Raw genomic sequence first — 16,780 nt, forward strand, 5'->3', positions numbered from 1 at the left:
TGGGGTGAATTTGTGGGAACATCGACTCTGGGGGAGATTGTTCTGAAAAACTGTAGAATGATGGACTTCAGTTCCTTGAAAGTGGCAACAGTTGCTTCTCTCATGGCTGATGTTTATGACGTTTATGGAGGGTCATTCTGATTAATGATTAATTAATCAAGTGATTTCATTAGTAGCACTTGGTTGCTTACTCTTTACATTTCAAAATATAAATAATAAAAGTTGCATAATCTTTAGATTGTATATGTTTAAAAATTTAATATACAAAAAGCTCTCTTACTTGCACACATTCAGAAAAAGTTAATGTGCTACGGAAAATGGCATATGAAATTTAAAATGTAAAAATAATGACACCTTCTGACAAACTGAGACTTAATGCCATTGAAAATTTTATTGTGATATCTGATAGTTTACATTAGAGTGAAAACAGACATGTGACATGGCTTTAATAAGACAGAATGCAAAGCAATGTAGTCAAATAAAAAGCAGAATATTTGCTTTAAAATTTAGGAAGAAAAAAAAACAAAAAACAGGCACGACATCATAAATACAACATGCTTTTAGACCTCAAACTGTAGTTTAACAGTCCTAAGAAAAGAACTTGTACAGTCTTTTCCCCGTATACCCATCTAGCCTTTGATCAACATCCTGTTTAGACAGTAACAGAGCGCAAAAAGTAGGTAGCCAGTGCCACGATAACAACAGAACAACAATAAAAAGTAAACAGTTTTCAGCAGCAAATATCTACATTTTTCATCCAGGCTGCTTTGACGCTGTATTTCAGAGAATCAAAACATTCTACAGAAAGACAATGTCATAGGTGACAGGTTTTCTACTCTTTGATTTTGGTATCGCAGTCGAATCTCCAGGGGCCCATCGACCGTGGCCCCTGGCTTCGTTCCTGCCCGCTGACACATGACACTGATGCATTCGATAGAGCCTGGGTCTTTATTTGGTACGCACTGGCGGTGACACTGGCAGCTGCTTTTTGTTGGTTCAATTTTGACTGACTTATCGAAGGGAAGAGTACAGAGGCTCTGCAGTCGGGTCGCTCCCAGAAACTGCTGCTGCTGCCATGTGGAGGTCCTCAAGAGAAACTGGCTGTGTGCATGTAGCAGAGGGAAATCGTACAACTGTGTGTGTGCATTCAGTAATGATTCAGATAGACACAAACAGTCCTGTAAGGTAGATTTCTTTCCAAATTTTGCTACCGGTGCTGGTCTTGTGAGACTGAGTGTGTGGAAAGTTCACAGAGGTAAACCAACCTAAAGGCAGGGGCTGTGGCATTGTTATGTTAATGCAATCAGACTTTGCTGTTTTAATAAAAGCTCATCATAGTTCAGGAGCTGCAACCTTCGAGCATCTAACGATGCATTCATGCGTTCATGTGAACATCTAATGTTTGTAGCTTTAAACTGACCAAATCTCACGACATGTGGAAGAAGACATGGCTTTAATGCAATGACTGTTTTATCCGATGGCCTTCCAGTCTGTAGTTTTCCAGCTTGTTACCAGGAAATGGAAAGACAAGCTAGTTCTGGCTGAAGGACCTCAAATCTTTCACATCATCTTTCAATACTTTAGAATTTGGACTCAAAAACAGGCCATTAAAAGTTTGATACGACATCCGCAAAGAAGTTTGTTGCACCTCTGAGCACACGCCCAAACGATGCTACGGGGTTAACTCTTGCAGCTGCGCTCAACACTCTATGCATTAAGTTGTTGGACAGACCTGCAAATTCTTGCCTGCATTTGACAGGCCCTGCGTGTCCTGCAAAACATCGAAAGGATGCAGCACCAGAACTGAGATGTGACTAAAACAGGCTATTATCATCAAAACAAGCCATTCGATCAAATAGATAAGGGGAGTAACAGTTCACTTTTACACAAAAAAAGAAAAACACCACGAGAATGAATACGTTCAAAAAATACAATCAGATATTCACAGCCAGTGTTGCCGCAAACTAATGACCTCCGACATAGCTGCCACAGGGTGCATTTCTACACCTGAAAGCCCTCAGCACAGGAGACACTGACTGCGGTGGCCAAAGGGTCTTGGTAAAGGCTCTCCCTGCGACATGGTGGGAGATTCCAGCTCGCCCTCAACGTCTACATGGCTCAGCAGAGACCTAAACACCGGCCCTCTAACGGGCTCTTACCACACAAGCTAAATAAACAAGCTAACAGAAAAAAAAGCAAACAAACCAAACGGGGGATAAATCACTTCCAAACAAACTAACCTGGCTGTCAACCTCGCAGATCAGCAGGCGAGACAGCGAAACCAAACAGCTGTGAAAGGGAAGAAAAAAAACACACCAGGAAAACTCAAAAAGGAAAGAGGGGAAAACTGAGGAAGAGAAGGTAAACATTCGCTTTGGTGTGCAGGCATGCATGTGGATTAACACACATGCATGTATGCGCACACGCCAGACACCACACAGCCAGAGGTACGGTGAACAAAAGTGCTTCAAGTAGGGGAAGTAAAAGAACTAACCCAGTAGAAATACGTATAAAACCTTAAATATGTTACTTTATGTACAAAAACTGTAACACGGGCCAATATCTTAGCTGTTTATGTATTTATATTTCAAGTAGGTATCACTGCTAACTATCAAGGGTTTGCATTGTCATAGTTTTAGGTTAAAAGGTCGTGTGATCTGACTGACCTTGCCGGCAAAGTAATCAATCACTGCTGATTTTTTTTTTTTTAATTTTTTTTTTTTTAAATCTCTCCCATCGTGTCCCACCCTGCCCACGCCATCACCTGCCCACACCATCACCTGCTGCCATCTTTTTAATCCCTCTGATTAAAAAGTCCAACAAGTCCCGGGCAACCTCTTCCTCCTCTTTGCTTTACTCTGAGAAATAATATACTGAATATCCATCTGTTTTTGCACCTTTAAATCTGAACGTAGAAAATATATGTGTGTATATATACCAAGTCTCTGTTATCCATAGAGCTCTGAGGATTTTGGTGAAAAATGTTATTTCGAGGGCTACTTCTTTGAACCAGGAAGGGGGCGAAGGGAAGGGGAAGACACATCGGTTCACATGAAAGTTTTCAGAGTTATGCACTGCACAACAGAAGGAAAAATAAAAGAAAACAAGTAGAGGGAGGCCGTTCGTGTTTTGAAGAGGCACAAGATTCATACGGCTTGGAGGCAAATCACAGATGCTGTCCACAAAGAGACGATTCATACGCTCCGAGAGAGAGAGAGAAGGACGTAAAGTGCAAAAGATCTAGAAGAACGGGGCGAAGCGGCGGGATTTCCAGGATAGCAGCAAAAAATTGGAAACTACTTTGTGGTGTGGAAGAAGTGAGAGGAAACCTGGAATTTAAACAAAATGAAACCAAATTTCCTCAAAGTATCTAACAGGCAGCTGCTAAGCATACCAGAGTCGACGAAGCCCTCCTGCTCCAGCTTCCTTTCCATCTCCAACAATCTGTCGTTCATCTGTGAGAAGGCCATTGGGAAACGAGAGCGAACAAACATTTTGCCTCCAAACCGCGATGGACCAAACGCCTCTGCAAAGTGCAAACGAAGTCGTTCAAGTATGCCACTGTATAATGCATGACCACACACACACACAAAATGCATATATACACACAGTAATATGCATATATACATATGTGCGTGACAGCAAATATATATATATATATATATATATATAGAAACCATGTTCCAATATCGACGTACTACGAACATTTTCATAGTATTTATGGATATGTAATCATAGTATGTGTATTTATATTCATATGTAAGTGTCTCTTATTGTTTCATTACCAGACAATGGGATAATACACTCTGTCATCGTGTTTTATGATGTGTGGGCACTGATGGAAGGATCCCCAGTCTAATAACCATTTCTGCTCCTTTTTCGTCTTTCACTCGTGGTACTGCTGCAAACTGGGACCAGCCACAATCGCAATTAGCCAAACACTACAAATATGTATCTATAGATCTATGTATACGTATATATATACCCATTTATGTCAAACGAATACTAGGTGCTGCTTTCAATGCTTTTGGGTGCTGAAAAGTACCAGAAAGAGGGAAAAAGAAAGTCGAAAAAAAGGGTAAAAACAGAAAAATATCAGGTATAAAATTCCACAATACTGCAAACTCATTCTTTGCCTCTTTAAAAAAGAAAAAAAGAAAGAAAGCAAGATGCTGCTACATATTTGCAACTACGATAAACTCCCTTTCCCCCTCTGCTCCTCACCCATCCCTGATTACTCATTTGGACATTAGCAAAGAAAAGCATGCTCAGCTAGAGGCAGAGATACACCAAGCCGACAAAATGAATAAACACAGACTTGACGGGAAATAAAATATAATGCTAACCAGTAACATCCATTGGCTGCCAAACCAAATCTTTACCAAACCCGACGTTAAAACTGAAGCAAATAACATTAAAATAACCAAAGTCATCCATCAAGAAAAGAAAGAAACGTCCTCTCGGTGAAGTCTCTCTCTTCCTTCGCATAGTGGTCGACACGTCACCACAATCACTTGTAAGCGTGTTTCGGTGGGGCGGCGGCGGGTTGAGAGTGGGCGGGGTCGATCCCAAAAGCTCTGGGGAAGTAACGGCGGGACTCACATGACGTCGTTTTTCAACGAGTCGCTCCACTCGGCGGTCGCCGTTTGTTCACTTTCACAATGAGCAGGTGGGTGCGTGTGCACGTGGAGAAGGCGGGAAGGTGGAGGTGTTTGATTTTTTTAACTGTTAGGAAAGTGTGGGGGCTGGTGGAGGGAGGGCCGGACGAGCGCCCTCCCCCTGTAGTTCGATAAAGAGCATTCCCAGGTCAGAAAAACAACAACAAAAACAAGAAAAACAAACGGAGAGGCGGAGCGTCACTCCCACCCGTTGTCCTTGATCATGTGAGCCAGCTCGATGATGAACTTTCCCTCTTTGTACTTTTGACTGCTTTCAAACGCGTGCTCCTGTTAAAAGAGGAAAAACATCAGAGAATCAGTCAGGAAAAAGAAAAACACATTATCAAACAAAACGAGTGACAGTGGGAATACAAGTGGAAAAAGAGCAATAAACAGCTGCTCTTCATATCTCAGTGGCTCATCTGTGCTCACTTTACTTTTCTCCTATATCGGTGCATCTTTGTAACCATCACCGGTGCATCATATAGACTAACGTGCTCTGCAGGGACTGCTGATGTAAATTAGCAGCTTTGCTAAAATCTGGCACGCTTACATCTTCCGTTTTTTGTTTTAAAATAGTTATAAAAACACACAAAAAGACAGAAAGACTGGCGATTTTGTCCCAGCCCTTTTTTATATGGAGAACATGGGAAGCGTAGAGGCAGCATTCAAGCATCCAAGATGAACACATTGATGTAGCACTATCACCATCTATCACATCACCGTCAGAGAACAGCAGGGCTTTGAGAGACGCAGAGAGAAATATGAGAAATATTTCCTCCGGTGTCCAGATCGCTTCGTTCAAAGGTCTAAACTTCCAGACCGGCAGTGCATCTCGTTAAGTGCTGTATGATTTCCGGCATATGTCCCGGCCCTGCTGAGCTCCGGGAGACTCGTGCGAGTCTGCTTCTGTGAATATTTGCTCAGCCTGGTTTGCCTTGTAAACCAGTCCTGCTCTGCTTTGCTTGCAGGGCTTTTCGGAGAATCTCTAATTGTTTTTGTCACTGAAGCAGCAGCTTTAAGTGAGTCCCTGTCTTTATACCGTGTTTAGTTATTTTACACCCTTCTATACTCTTTTCACACAATTACCAGGACAAGCCTCTTCAAAACGGCCTGACATTTAATCACTGTAGACTCTCAGAGGTACCAGCCTGGCTGTCTGCAGCCAACCTTTCGGCACTGTAATTATCTTGCACACTTGGATACCACAGAGTGTTCAATCTCTGAGCCCAAACAAAAACCTGAGTATTTAAAAAAAGAAAAAGTGTCAGTTTCTTTAATGAGCATTGCTTTAATGAGAGCAACCTCGTTCTTCTGACCTGTAACAGCATAATGTGTTCTCTCAGAAACTAGAAAAACCACACAGATGCAAAACAACAAAGCAGCAGCCTTAAGTGATCCATCAAGACAGACGGGGAAAGTTTAAATAGCAAATTACTTACATATTTCCAACCAAGGGTGGTTTTACAGTTTTCACAGTAGATATCAGCCACAGCATGTAAACCTGTGAGGAGAACCCGCTCCTCTGCTGGCCCGCAGCCGACATTCACCCTGTAAGGAAGGCAGGGAGATCAGGAAAGGTCACAAGGGTCAAGGAAATTAAAGCAGAGCATAAATAGAGGCCCTGTGATTAAATATGGTAAATGGCCTGTATTTGTACAGCGCTTTACTTAGTCCCAAGGACCCCAAAGCGCTTTACACTACATTCAGTCATCCACACATTCACGCACTGGCGATGGCAAGCCACAGCTGCCCTGGGGCGCCACCGGGCCCAGTAGGCAACGGGTGAAGTGTCTTGCCCAAGGACACAACGACCGAGACTGTCAGAGCCGGGGCTCGAACCGGCAACCTTCCAGTTACAAGACGAACTGCCAACTCTTGAGCCACGATCGCGCCTAAATCTACCTAAACCATTTTGTATAGACCGAATCTTATTTTCTTGCAGAAAGTTTCAGGAGTGAAAGCAACGCAAAGATAAACGTGTTAAGAATGACTCGACGCTGACACTTTGCTCTTAGTTTGCCCCCAAAATCTTTGTTGTGTTGTTAAATCCTCTGCTTTAAATTTACCAGGTAGGGACACATCAGCTCTACAGACGTCAGCCTTTCCTTGAAAATACCACGAACCTTGGCGTCTTACTTAATTTGCTGACGAACTGGTATTGCCGCGCAGAGGTGCAGCAACCTGTGACGGTGTGAGAATATGTAAACATTCACGTCTACCTCGGCTGACCTGTACTGTCAGCGAGCTGCACGCTTGGATTTGTTGGCAGATGTAGACACAAGAAAGAAAAGCGCCTGATGCTCAGCCTCATGAGGAGAAAGGCAGACACGTCTGATAACTCACAGCAAAACAATCCAGGCAGACTGACTGGACTGCTTTTTGTGGTGAACTGGCCCTTTAAAAACGCTGCGCTGCAGAGAAGTTTGAGTGGCGTTTTAATTAAACGAACACGTCATAAGAAACACACTCCTTTTGAAATTATTATATGTAACCAAGCAACCGGTAGATGTCTGCAAACCTTTAGTTTTTTTCCCTCCACCACAAATGTTTCTGTTTTTCAGCCTAAATGTCTTTTTACCTGCAGCGCACCATAAGCTTCGTCTCAGGGGTTCGGTTGCTTTCACATTGTTCGGAATCATTTATTCAGACGCTCGTAGACTGCTTCTCTCATTCGATTCATTGTGACAGGTGAAACAATGTAATTCAGAGTCGGGTGGCACGAAGCTGCTGAAAAGCAACACTGTCTCAAAATGTCTCGGGGCTCTGGGGGGCAGAGAGGGGGGCGGCTTCTGCGCGGTTCATTAAGACTGAGAGCAGAGTCCCAAAAACCAACCAACCAAGAAATAGACCGGTAAAACTTGCTCTCAGGTTCAAAGAGATGAATGCTAACCAGCTTTTTCTGCAGCACGGACTGAAACTCTGAAAGAATGGAAGTTCGTCCTGTGTTTACCGGTAAGAAATGATTTGTTTGTTTCCAGGTCAAATGATAAATTAATGACTGGACTCATTAAAACATGATTAGAAATAGTGCAAAAGCTGAACTGGTCGTGTGTGTGATCTAAACTGAAAACTACAATTATTTTGACATCGTTTGACCTGCAAAACACCAAATAAATCAGCGCTTGCTGGGCTTGGCTGCTGCAAACTGGAACCAGACTGTTTCTGAGTCACTATGGTGCCAGAAATCTGCAGTTCCTTTGAGTGTTTGTAGTTAAATTTTCTAGCATGCAATATCATTTTATGAACCCACAGAGGCCACCTAAAGGAGGTGTTTGTAAGCCAACTGTGGTGCAGTCTGCATGCATGACAGATCCATGCTCCGAGAGCATGAAAATTTATGTGCATCTCATGCTAACAGCTCTGGCTGCAGCAGTGCACTGATAAGATGCAGGTGTACAAAGAAGCATCCCGGCACAACATTTCCTCCTATGAACCTTCATCTATGAGGACATGGGGGTGGGAACTATTAATTAAAGGATGGGTTGCTTTAAGTGTGCTTTTCCTGAACAGTGATTATGTGCGTGCATAAAGCATGTGCTGAGTAGAACTTATCAAAATAACTGTAAATGGCTACTCCGGCAAATTCTGCAGAAGTGAACGGGGTTAGTGGAGGTGATCGTTCCTCTTTCAGTTCAAAATTTTGGCCTGTGCAGTTAAGAAGAAAGTGCTTTCAACATTTCATCAGCTAACATGGTGTTTCAACTGATGAAAGTGGCAAATGTTGAAAGCAAAGTGGAGTGAAAGAAGAATTCAGATAACTGAACTGTGTTTTAAAGCCAAACTAAGCTATAGGTCAGACTGCTTATATGAGAAACAAGGAGGGTGAGCTGGAGGTGTGAGATTCATACTTACACTGAATTAAACAGATAGGCTCTTCCTTGACTGCCTTGAAATGACTGAAACCAGAGAGAGAGAAAAAGACATCATGTAAGTTGACATTAAAGAGCTGCGCCGCACCGCTGAGTTCAAGAATGTCAGCATCTGACGCCCCGGGGTGCTTCTCCCCCCTCGACTGCTGTGCATTCTTGTTCTTCCACCTTATCAACAGTCCTGCACAAGTTTGGCTGCAGGTAAGGAATAAAATGAGGCTCAAAAATGCAGAAGCCTGAGCAGATAAACAACACAGACAGGTCTATGAATAATGTGGACGTGAGAGCAGTAAAAACATTAGACCACATAAACAATGACTCAGTATTCACAAACTTCAGTTTCTGCTAAGTACTGCATGGACAGTCATGTAAGAAGAGGTCAATACTCTACTCAAAAGTAGAGTATTAAAGTACAAGTAGGGCTATGAGGAAACAGATGAAAGTTTGTTTTGAATAAATGGATCATATAAAATCAAGGTAAAAATCTAATGAGTCACATTTTTACAGTTTTTCCGCCTGCAATCTCAACATTTCAAGCTCCACTGTTGACATGCAGCTCCAGGTATTCAGTGCATCTGCTGAACAACAAAGCAGCTTTCACAGCAGTTGATAGAAGACTGATGTCTGAGGAATGCTGCAGTTTAACAGGAATTCACACACCCGCACACACACAGCTAATAATAACTACTTTAATCATCGTCATCACCCCCAAAATGAGCTGAAAACCCTGCATCAGTTTTATTAAACGCACCCCGTGGAGTTTTCTCGTTAGACAGGAACTGTTATGTTTACATCCCTGAAAATAGCATAAGCAGGGATTCCTTGAGGCAAATCAAACACAGCCTTCCTTATGAGGCTGGAATTAAAAATGTCTCTGCAGAGAAGGATGATGTGGGTAACCGGGGGTCCTATGTGTTCATGGTAAATGGCCTGTATTTGTATAGCGCTTTACATGCTGCTGCAAACAAAAGAAACTTTGAGTCAAGTACTCAAATAACATTTTTGGGGTGTTTCAGTCTTCATTTACAGAAATGATGAGAACAAACCAATGACAGCGGCAGGTTTTGTCTGAGAGTAGCACAGATGAGCCTGCTGAGCTGTTTACAGAGAGAACGTGAAGCAAACAAGAAAGTGCCTTAAACTTGCAGTCATTCAAATGTCCAGCAGGGGTGATTCCTATTGTTGCAAAGATGTCTGGTTGTATAGTAATCTATGGGAAAACGGGCCTGATTCTCACTTCCTCCATGAGCTCAGTAAATACTTTCCAGATTACTTTATAGGCTCAATCACTAGTTCCATGTTGCATTTAATATAACATCGTGTTCATTTAGTAAATCATGGTTCCCATTATTGTCGAGGCAGATAAAGCTTGCTATGCCTTACCTGTGGGAAGTGGGACTATCACAGACAGAACTACCCAGGTTCATATTATATCGGCATGACACGTTTAGCCGTTAGCAGATGTGAGTCTGATAGCATCTGCCAAAAATAAACCAAAGACACAATTAAAGAGAATTTTACATTGATAATTCAAAATTAATACTTTACAGTAGTATGCTACAGATCAGGAGTTGGTTTAAAATAGAGACACAATCTTAAAAAGAATAAAAAGCAAATCCACAATGTTTAAAGTTAACGCACATAGTGCACATGTTACTGCATTTCCACACAGAGCCACTAGAGGTCGCTTAAACTTAAAATCTGACTATAGGTCCTAAGAAGACGCTTGCACAAACAACTTATGGTAGTGTCGCTCCAGCAGGTCCCTGAGGGACAGCCGACGCCTGCTGCTGACCGGGAGGGAGTTCTTTCTCCCCACAGTCACCAAGTTTGTTTACAGGGGAGTGGCCAATTGTTGGGGCTGTTTCAGTAATACTGGAGGGTACACTCACTCACATATGTAGTCCTGATTGCTGTTGGAGGTAATAAAAAGAAAACTGGCCTTTTTTACTATCCTGCTATTTGCCTGCCATTAAACATACACACGACTGTTCTGTAAAATGTAAACAGAGCGCAGTAAAGCCGTCACAGTGAGTGACAACAGAGCCTGCCAGGCTTCCATCCTCTGGTCCCGTCATCCCAGGCTGGGCGACAGGCCTCGATCGGCTTTGCTTTTTCCATTGCAAATGAGTGTGGCAGATACATTTGTTGTTGCGGTTGAGGGCGCTGAGCTAATACCGCCTAATAGGAGCACCAGCTGCCTCCTTCACTGACCACAGCCACAACCAGCACTGAGGCCCGGGGGACATCTTTAACTGCCCAGCATCTGTCCAAACCGGCAAAGTTGAATTTCAGACGTTAGCAGTTCGTCCCAGCAACAAATTTGAGGTGCAAAAAAGGAAACCCTTCTCTCTGCAGAACTCTTACTGTCACATCCTTAACTTTGGTGTTTGTGTTTGAAGGGAAATCTATGCACACATGCAGTGCAGTCCAGCGCCACAAGACATGCGACCTTTAGCTGCGAGAGGGAACTGGGTCGGTCCCCGTGGAGTTAACAACAAGTCCTCGGCAGCGTTTAGGCCAGAGAGGGTGGCGGGTTACTCTGTCATATCTGTGCTGCTCTGTGGCTCGCCATCAGCTGAACAACTGGCAAAAGGCTCCATCTCTTGCTGCCCTTATCTGTTTCCCACAGTCTATTTTTACTTTGCTTGTGTTTTTTTCTCGAGCTGCTGCAACATTCACTAAAACATTAGCAACAGAAAATCCTACAAGATTAAAAAGAAAAAAAGAGAGAAAGAAATTCGGATAGTAGCTTTGGGAGACAGGTGGCAACCCGAGCGTCCTCCAGCCTACCAGCGGTCCAGCTAGACATCCCAGGGACTGCTCTGTTGACTGTTTAACCATGCAGCAAGAATCAGATACCAGCTGGAAATATTCACACAGCTTGTTTTTTTGCTGCTTAATAAAACATGACAAAAACTGGAGTGTGGTTACCAAGCTCATTTCTTTAAGCTGCTGCAATCACACTTGTTTTAAAACGCTTGTTCCCAAGAAATAAATTCTACAAAGCAAATCTCAAAATCCCTGAATATCCTGTTGACCACATGGGACTAAAGGGAACAAGACCTCGCACACAGAAATCTTCTCCTTCAGCCAAACACACGATACACAAATCCACCGTGAGAGCAGTGAGTGTGCTGTGTCACTGGCGTTTCTTCTTAAAATGACGCCATAAAAATGAAAGAGAAGCTGTGAAACAAACACTTGTGTTTAAAAAAAAGGAAAGAAAAGAGATTAACTCAGAGCTCTTATAACAAACACGCTGAGGTCAACTTTTACCATCTGTTTGAACAGATGTTGGCTGTTGCAGGTGAAGCTCAGCTCCAACTTAATCTTCTTAAATCCCAAGGCTCTGTATAAATTCAGTTAGACAGCGTTTGTAAGGAAAGTAGATCTGGTGTTTGTAGAGTTTGTGTTGGCTTCTGTTTTATTATAAGTCCTGTAGCGTTCACTCACAGATATGCTCCGACGGGACATATCAGAGCTTATGTGAAACTTCAACATGAACTAATGAGACGCAGTTTGAACTTGATTATAGAAGAAATTGTCCTTTTCATGTCATCCCTCCAAACCTCAGTTTTCTTATTTGAAACTGCAGTTTTTGGTTTACTTGCTGCTTTGAGTCTCTGTGTTGTTGCATTACCCAAACCCGCCTGTGAACCTTGCTAAACTTTTGCATTCATTGGTTCAAAAGCAGCGCTGAACCACGATGATTCCTCCGCCGTGCTGCACAGTCAGGACGAGGCTTTAAAACTTTTATCTCATCTTTCCTGAAATGTTGTGGCTCATCCAAATATTTGAGACACACTCCAGTGTTCCCACTCAACGTTTTCCTGCGAGTGGACGCATTTAAAGTTTTAGTCCTTTTTCCATGTTGCACTCTTGGCGTGATCATTACAGGATATCTGGTCATCTAAAGGTTTGTGATCCTCTTAGAGGCATCCAGTTTTGTTTGCCTCTCTTAATATGCCGTTCTTTCTTCCCACTGTCACCAAGTGTTTGCAGATATGGGATTGTTGAATCATTGGGGCTTTCTCTCTCTCCATGAGATCGTTTTTGTTGTGAAGTGATGCCATTAAAATAAAACTGAAATTGTCTGTAACCCACAGGTGCGATGGATGTACTGTAGGTGAGGACTTTTGTCTATAAGTGAGACAATCACCGCTAAACATCACCGCTGATGTTGCTGCGAAAAGGTTCAACAAAACCTTCCTGGTCAAATGGAGTTTTTTTTTAAGAAGAGAGAAAGAAGAGCAATATTAAACTGACTTCTCTGTCACAGGCAAACTTCCAGTTAAAGATGGTTTAAAAAAGAAAGACGAAAAAGGAGCTGCGTCTGTTAATGGTGAGAAATGAAAAGTGCGATCAATCCATTAGAGGGACTTCCATCAGCCCGATGGGTGGGACGAGGCCAAGGTGCTGAATGAGACACTCAGCCTCCTCGTCAGTATTCGGGCGGCATCCTCCCGCTCCAGGACCACGTTCACACTGCAGGCCTTCACGCTCTGCTCTTAACCGCTGCTCTGATTTCAGGATGCCGTATCGCTATCTTTAACCCGCATCTGATAAAAATATGAAGCGACAGCGATGCTGAAAAGAAGCTGCGTGCTCAGGATGACAACAACAACACGTGTCCGATCAGATTTTGTGCCTGCGCGTCTTGTGTTCAGCGTGTTTGGGTTGAAGGTGTTGACTGAAATTAAACCGTGTCATTGATTGTCTAGCTGCCCTTCATGTTAACAAATCAGTGACAAAAACAGACCATAGAATCAGAGCTTAGGAACTGTAACAAGTCAGGCCTGGATATCGGCACAGTTTTAGCCTCAACTCAATCAGAACAGTGAGAAATATATTTAAAAAGTTGTCTGCTGTAATATAAATATAAAATAGATATATATCCTACAGCAACAATCTAGCATCATTTCCCGAGGAACATGTTTGCTGGCAAACTTAAAATCCAGCTTAAATATGTTTATTTACTTTGCATGCTTTGCTGCAGCAGTTTGCAGGAATCAGCCCAGGAAATAAACAGACATAAAATATTATAAATATTGCATTTGTTTGATTAATTCCTCTTTTAATTGATAAACAGCCATACAAGTGATTTAAATGCATCATCAGTGTTCTATGAAACATATAATCTGCACATTAACTGATGCTGATGCACATCAATCCCAAGACTGCCTCAAACATTTTCATTAGGTTTCCACCATAAAAAACATACATCACCATCTCCACTCAGGGCTGGGGTAATAAACATATTTAGTTTAGTGGCTGAAGCGGGAGGGGGGAGGCCACTGTGCCTGCCATACTTCCTTCTGGTCCATGTGCTCAGGTTAATCCTCTCTTTCAGGCTGCTCCATCTGCATCTTCCCTCGCTGCCTGGCATGCCTCGAAGACTCTGTGCACAAGCTCGGTAACGAAACATTTTTCCCCCACTCTTCTTTTTTTATACCTGACTCAGGGGATTTCCAGCACCCAGGCTGCAGCGATGGAGAGAAATCTGTCAGAACCTGCAGATCTCCTCCAACACTTCCCTTTGTGTTTTTGTTTTTAAACAGGGCTCAGGAACTACTTTCTCCTCTGCTTAGACCACGTACAATGAAAAAACCCCACATAACGCACTACCGGTGCGAGATACTTTCACTCGAGATGAAAATCAAACATGGACAAGGCGAGCGGTCCTTGGCACCATGCAGTGGAAAACACCAGACTACGGTGTCATCTTCTCCTGAGTAACATAATCGGCTTAGAAGGCTCGATGCTGAGGTCCAGCGATGCCGCCTTGGACTGAACACACACATGGCAGCGAGGTGTGGCACAGAAAGAGGAGTTTATTAATAGATCAGTGTGAGGTACGGTCAACAATCAATATCGAGATATTAAGAATGATTTCCAGATGGATGTTTTCACGGTACGATGCATTTGTGTGAAATCAGACATTAAAATGCACGTTTGTGTTTTTTATCCATCAACAAAGATCACAACCGGGTCAACAATAAACAACGACGCTTCCACATAAAGCGGAGCGAGAAACACCAATCAGAGTGCTGCAAGGAGAACATTCGGAGGGGTCCTGATGTGATCTAACAACACTTGAAATGAAATTTTGGAAACATATTAAACGGTCACATCCGTCAGCGCTCTGCTCCCTGACGTCACCGTCGTAAGCTGGACCTGAGAACAGGAGGCCTGCGGGTCGAGTCACTCGCAGGTTTCAAAGCTTTTTCATTATTTTGAATCACATGACAATATTTAAAAAACTGCTGAATACAAACTTTCTTTAGCTCAAAAGTCAAACAAGGGGTTCAGGTGATGTTGAGCATGGGCAGAACTTTTATTTTGTAACTACGATGGTTATTTTATTTTGAAATGATTGCTAGGAAATTTAAATCAGCACTCATGTTATTGATAATTATCCTCAAAATTAGCCTCTCTACAGTTACATGGATTATACTACTTTAGGTGACATACTGGTGGTCAAAGACATAATCGTATGTTGCCCTATTTTGAGAGACATCTCTACTTTAAAAATAAAATCATTCAATTGCAATTTCTCAAACAATAGAAAAAGACTGAAAATGCATTCCTGCACTCGTATGAAGGAGGCAAAGCGTCTGTTACTGTGGCTGTGAGTCCACGTGGCAGCATTATGCAACAAAATACATTTACTGCTGCGCTGCGTCGCAGGTTTTCCTGACATTTGCAGTTTTTCTGGCCGTGTTCTGATTGCTTTCTGTATTAATTATGCGGCGCTTGAACTGCAGGAGCTACGATTGTGAAATTATCTCCTGCGAGGCTGCAGGAGGAAGCACATGCACGGCGGCCTTGAGAAACCCTTTTGACACTTACCCCGATGAAAGGCTGCTAATTGAACTTCAGCTGAAATATCTGCATCCAAATGAAGTGCACGCAGCCTTTTGTAGCATCTGATCTCTCTGGACGCCTTTTACCTTTTTTAATTAAAACTAACAATGAAGTGAGTTGGGGGGAAAAATAAAAATATTACGTGCACTTCAGGTCAGGATTTACAGAAAAAAAAAACATGCTACATAGATATTAGTGTTATGAAGGCAGAATAGGAGCAAAGAGCCTCATTTTAAGCATTGAAACCTGCCGGAGAAGAACAGCCTGTCCGAGGAAGCGCTCTTAATGAAATCCAATTATTATAGACGTGGATTGTTTGGCTTAAAGAGGTCGTCCGTCATCAGTCGCATTAGTCCAGTAAACACAGCAACACAACCCAGTGACTTCACTCTTTACTCCAGTGGTGTACTGGGAACTGTTTAGCACTGCCAACTAATCGCGTTCCTAAGAAACAGATGGAGAATAGAGATTTTTATGGCCGTATATAACTATTTAACATCATAAACCACCAACCAGCTCGGTTATTGTTCGGGGAGTTTCGTGAATGTTGCCTTGGTGTTCCTGACCAGTTAAACAAATGTAATTATTCACCAGTTTGCTGGTCGGCTAATTGTTACTTGAATCGTTTGCACTTGTCACAACAGCGCGGGGCATTTTAAAGCGCGTTGGCGTTTCTGACTGCAGTCTGACGCAAACATCGCCTCTCAGCTTTAACCACAGCAACACCATCTCTGGTTATATGTTAGTAAACACAGCAGCAGGATGTCTGCGGTTTGATTCCTCAATAATTCATGAGAAAACAAGACAGGTTTAATTTATTCCCATGGAAATAAAGCCCACAAACCAAACAAAGGCCAGCACGGACGTGGCTAATGTGAAGTCATAAATCAGCTCCCAGACAGAAGCGCTCTGGTGCTGCTGGTTTTCCAGCATTCCTGCTCCAGTGTCATCTCTGAGGAACACTGAGAAACAATGTGGCGTGACTTTAATAAAGCCAGCAGACAGGCTCAACAACCTTCAACACCTTTTCAAGCATTTGTTCCGTTCCCTGCTACATGCTCGTCTTCTCCAAGTCACACAGAGAAAGTCAAACTGACCTCAAAGCATGCGGACCGGCCCTGATCCAGTAAGTCACCGATCGGCCGTCATCAGCCGCTGTGTCAACTGAGCGAGAGGTCATGAAGGAGATTACAACAAGCTGCTACTTGATGGTAAACAAGGAGCCGCTGATAAGAGAATGACTGAGCAACAGGGCAGTTATTATTGTTTCAGCTTCACTTTCATCCATCGTAATGAAAACTAAACGTTTTTTTTAAATCCAGCTTTGACCATTGAGGATGAGCCGTGTCATAAAAGTTACATTTAATAGCTTTTTCTTCCACG

At 42.8% G+C, this 16,780-nt stretch overlaps 1 protein-coding gene across 3 annotated transcripts in view; it reads right to left on the reverse strand.

The window, feature by feature from the left end:
- Positions 1-372: 372 nt before the first annotated feature.
- The window catches only part of ypel1 (yippee-like 1), a 30,172-nt gene continuing 13,764 nt past the window's right edge, over positions 373-16,780 (reverse strand). For all 3 annotated transcript variants that reach the window (XM_024804366.2, XM_024804367.2, XM_024804365.2), the window contains exons 3-5: positions 8,514-8,557; positions 6,101-6,209; positions 373-4,946 (exon numbers count right to left, since the gene is read on the reverse strand). In XM_024804366.2, coding sequence (XP_024660134.1) covers positions 4,857-4,946; positions 6,101-6,209; positions 8,514-8,557 — 243 coding nt within the window. In that variant the 3' untranslated portion in view covers positions 373-4,856. The remainder of the gene's footprint in view (positions 4,947-6,100; positions 6,210-8,513; positions 8,558-16,780) is intronic.

The sequence above is a fragment of the Maylandia zebra genome, linkage group LG12 (assembly GCF_041146795.1).
Source record: "Maylandia zebra isolate NMK-2024a linkage group LG12, Mzebra_GT3a, whole genome shotgun sequence".
Classification (NCBI taxonomy): Eukaryota; Metazoa; Chordata; class Actinopteri; order Cichliformes; family Cichlidae; genus Maylandia; species Maylandia zebra.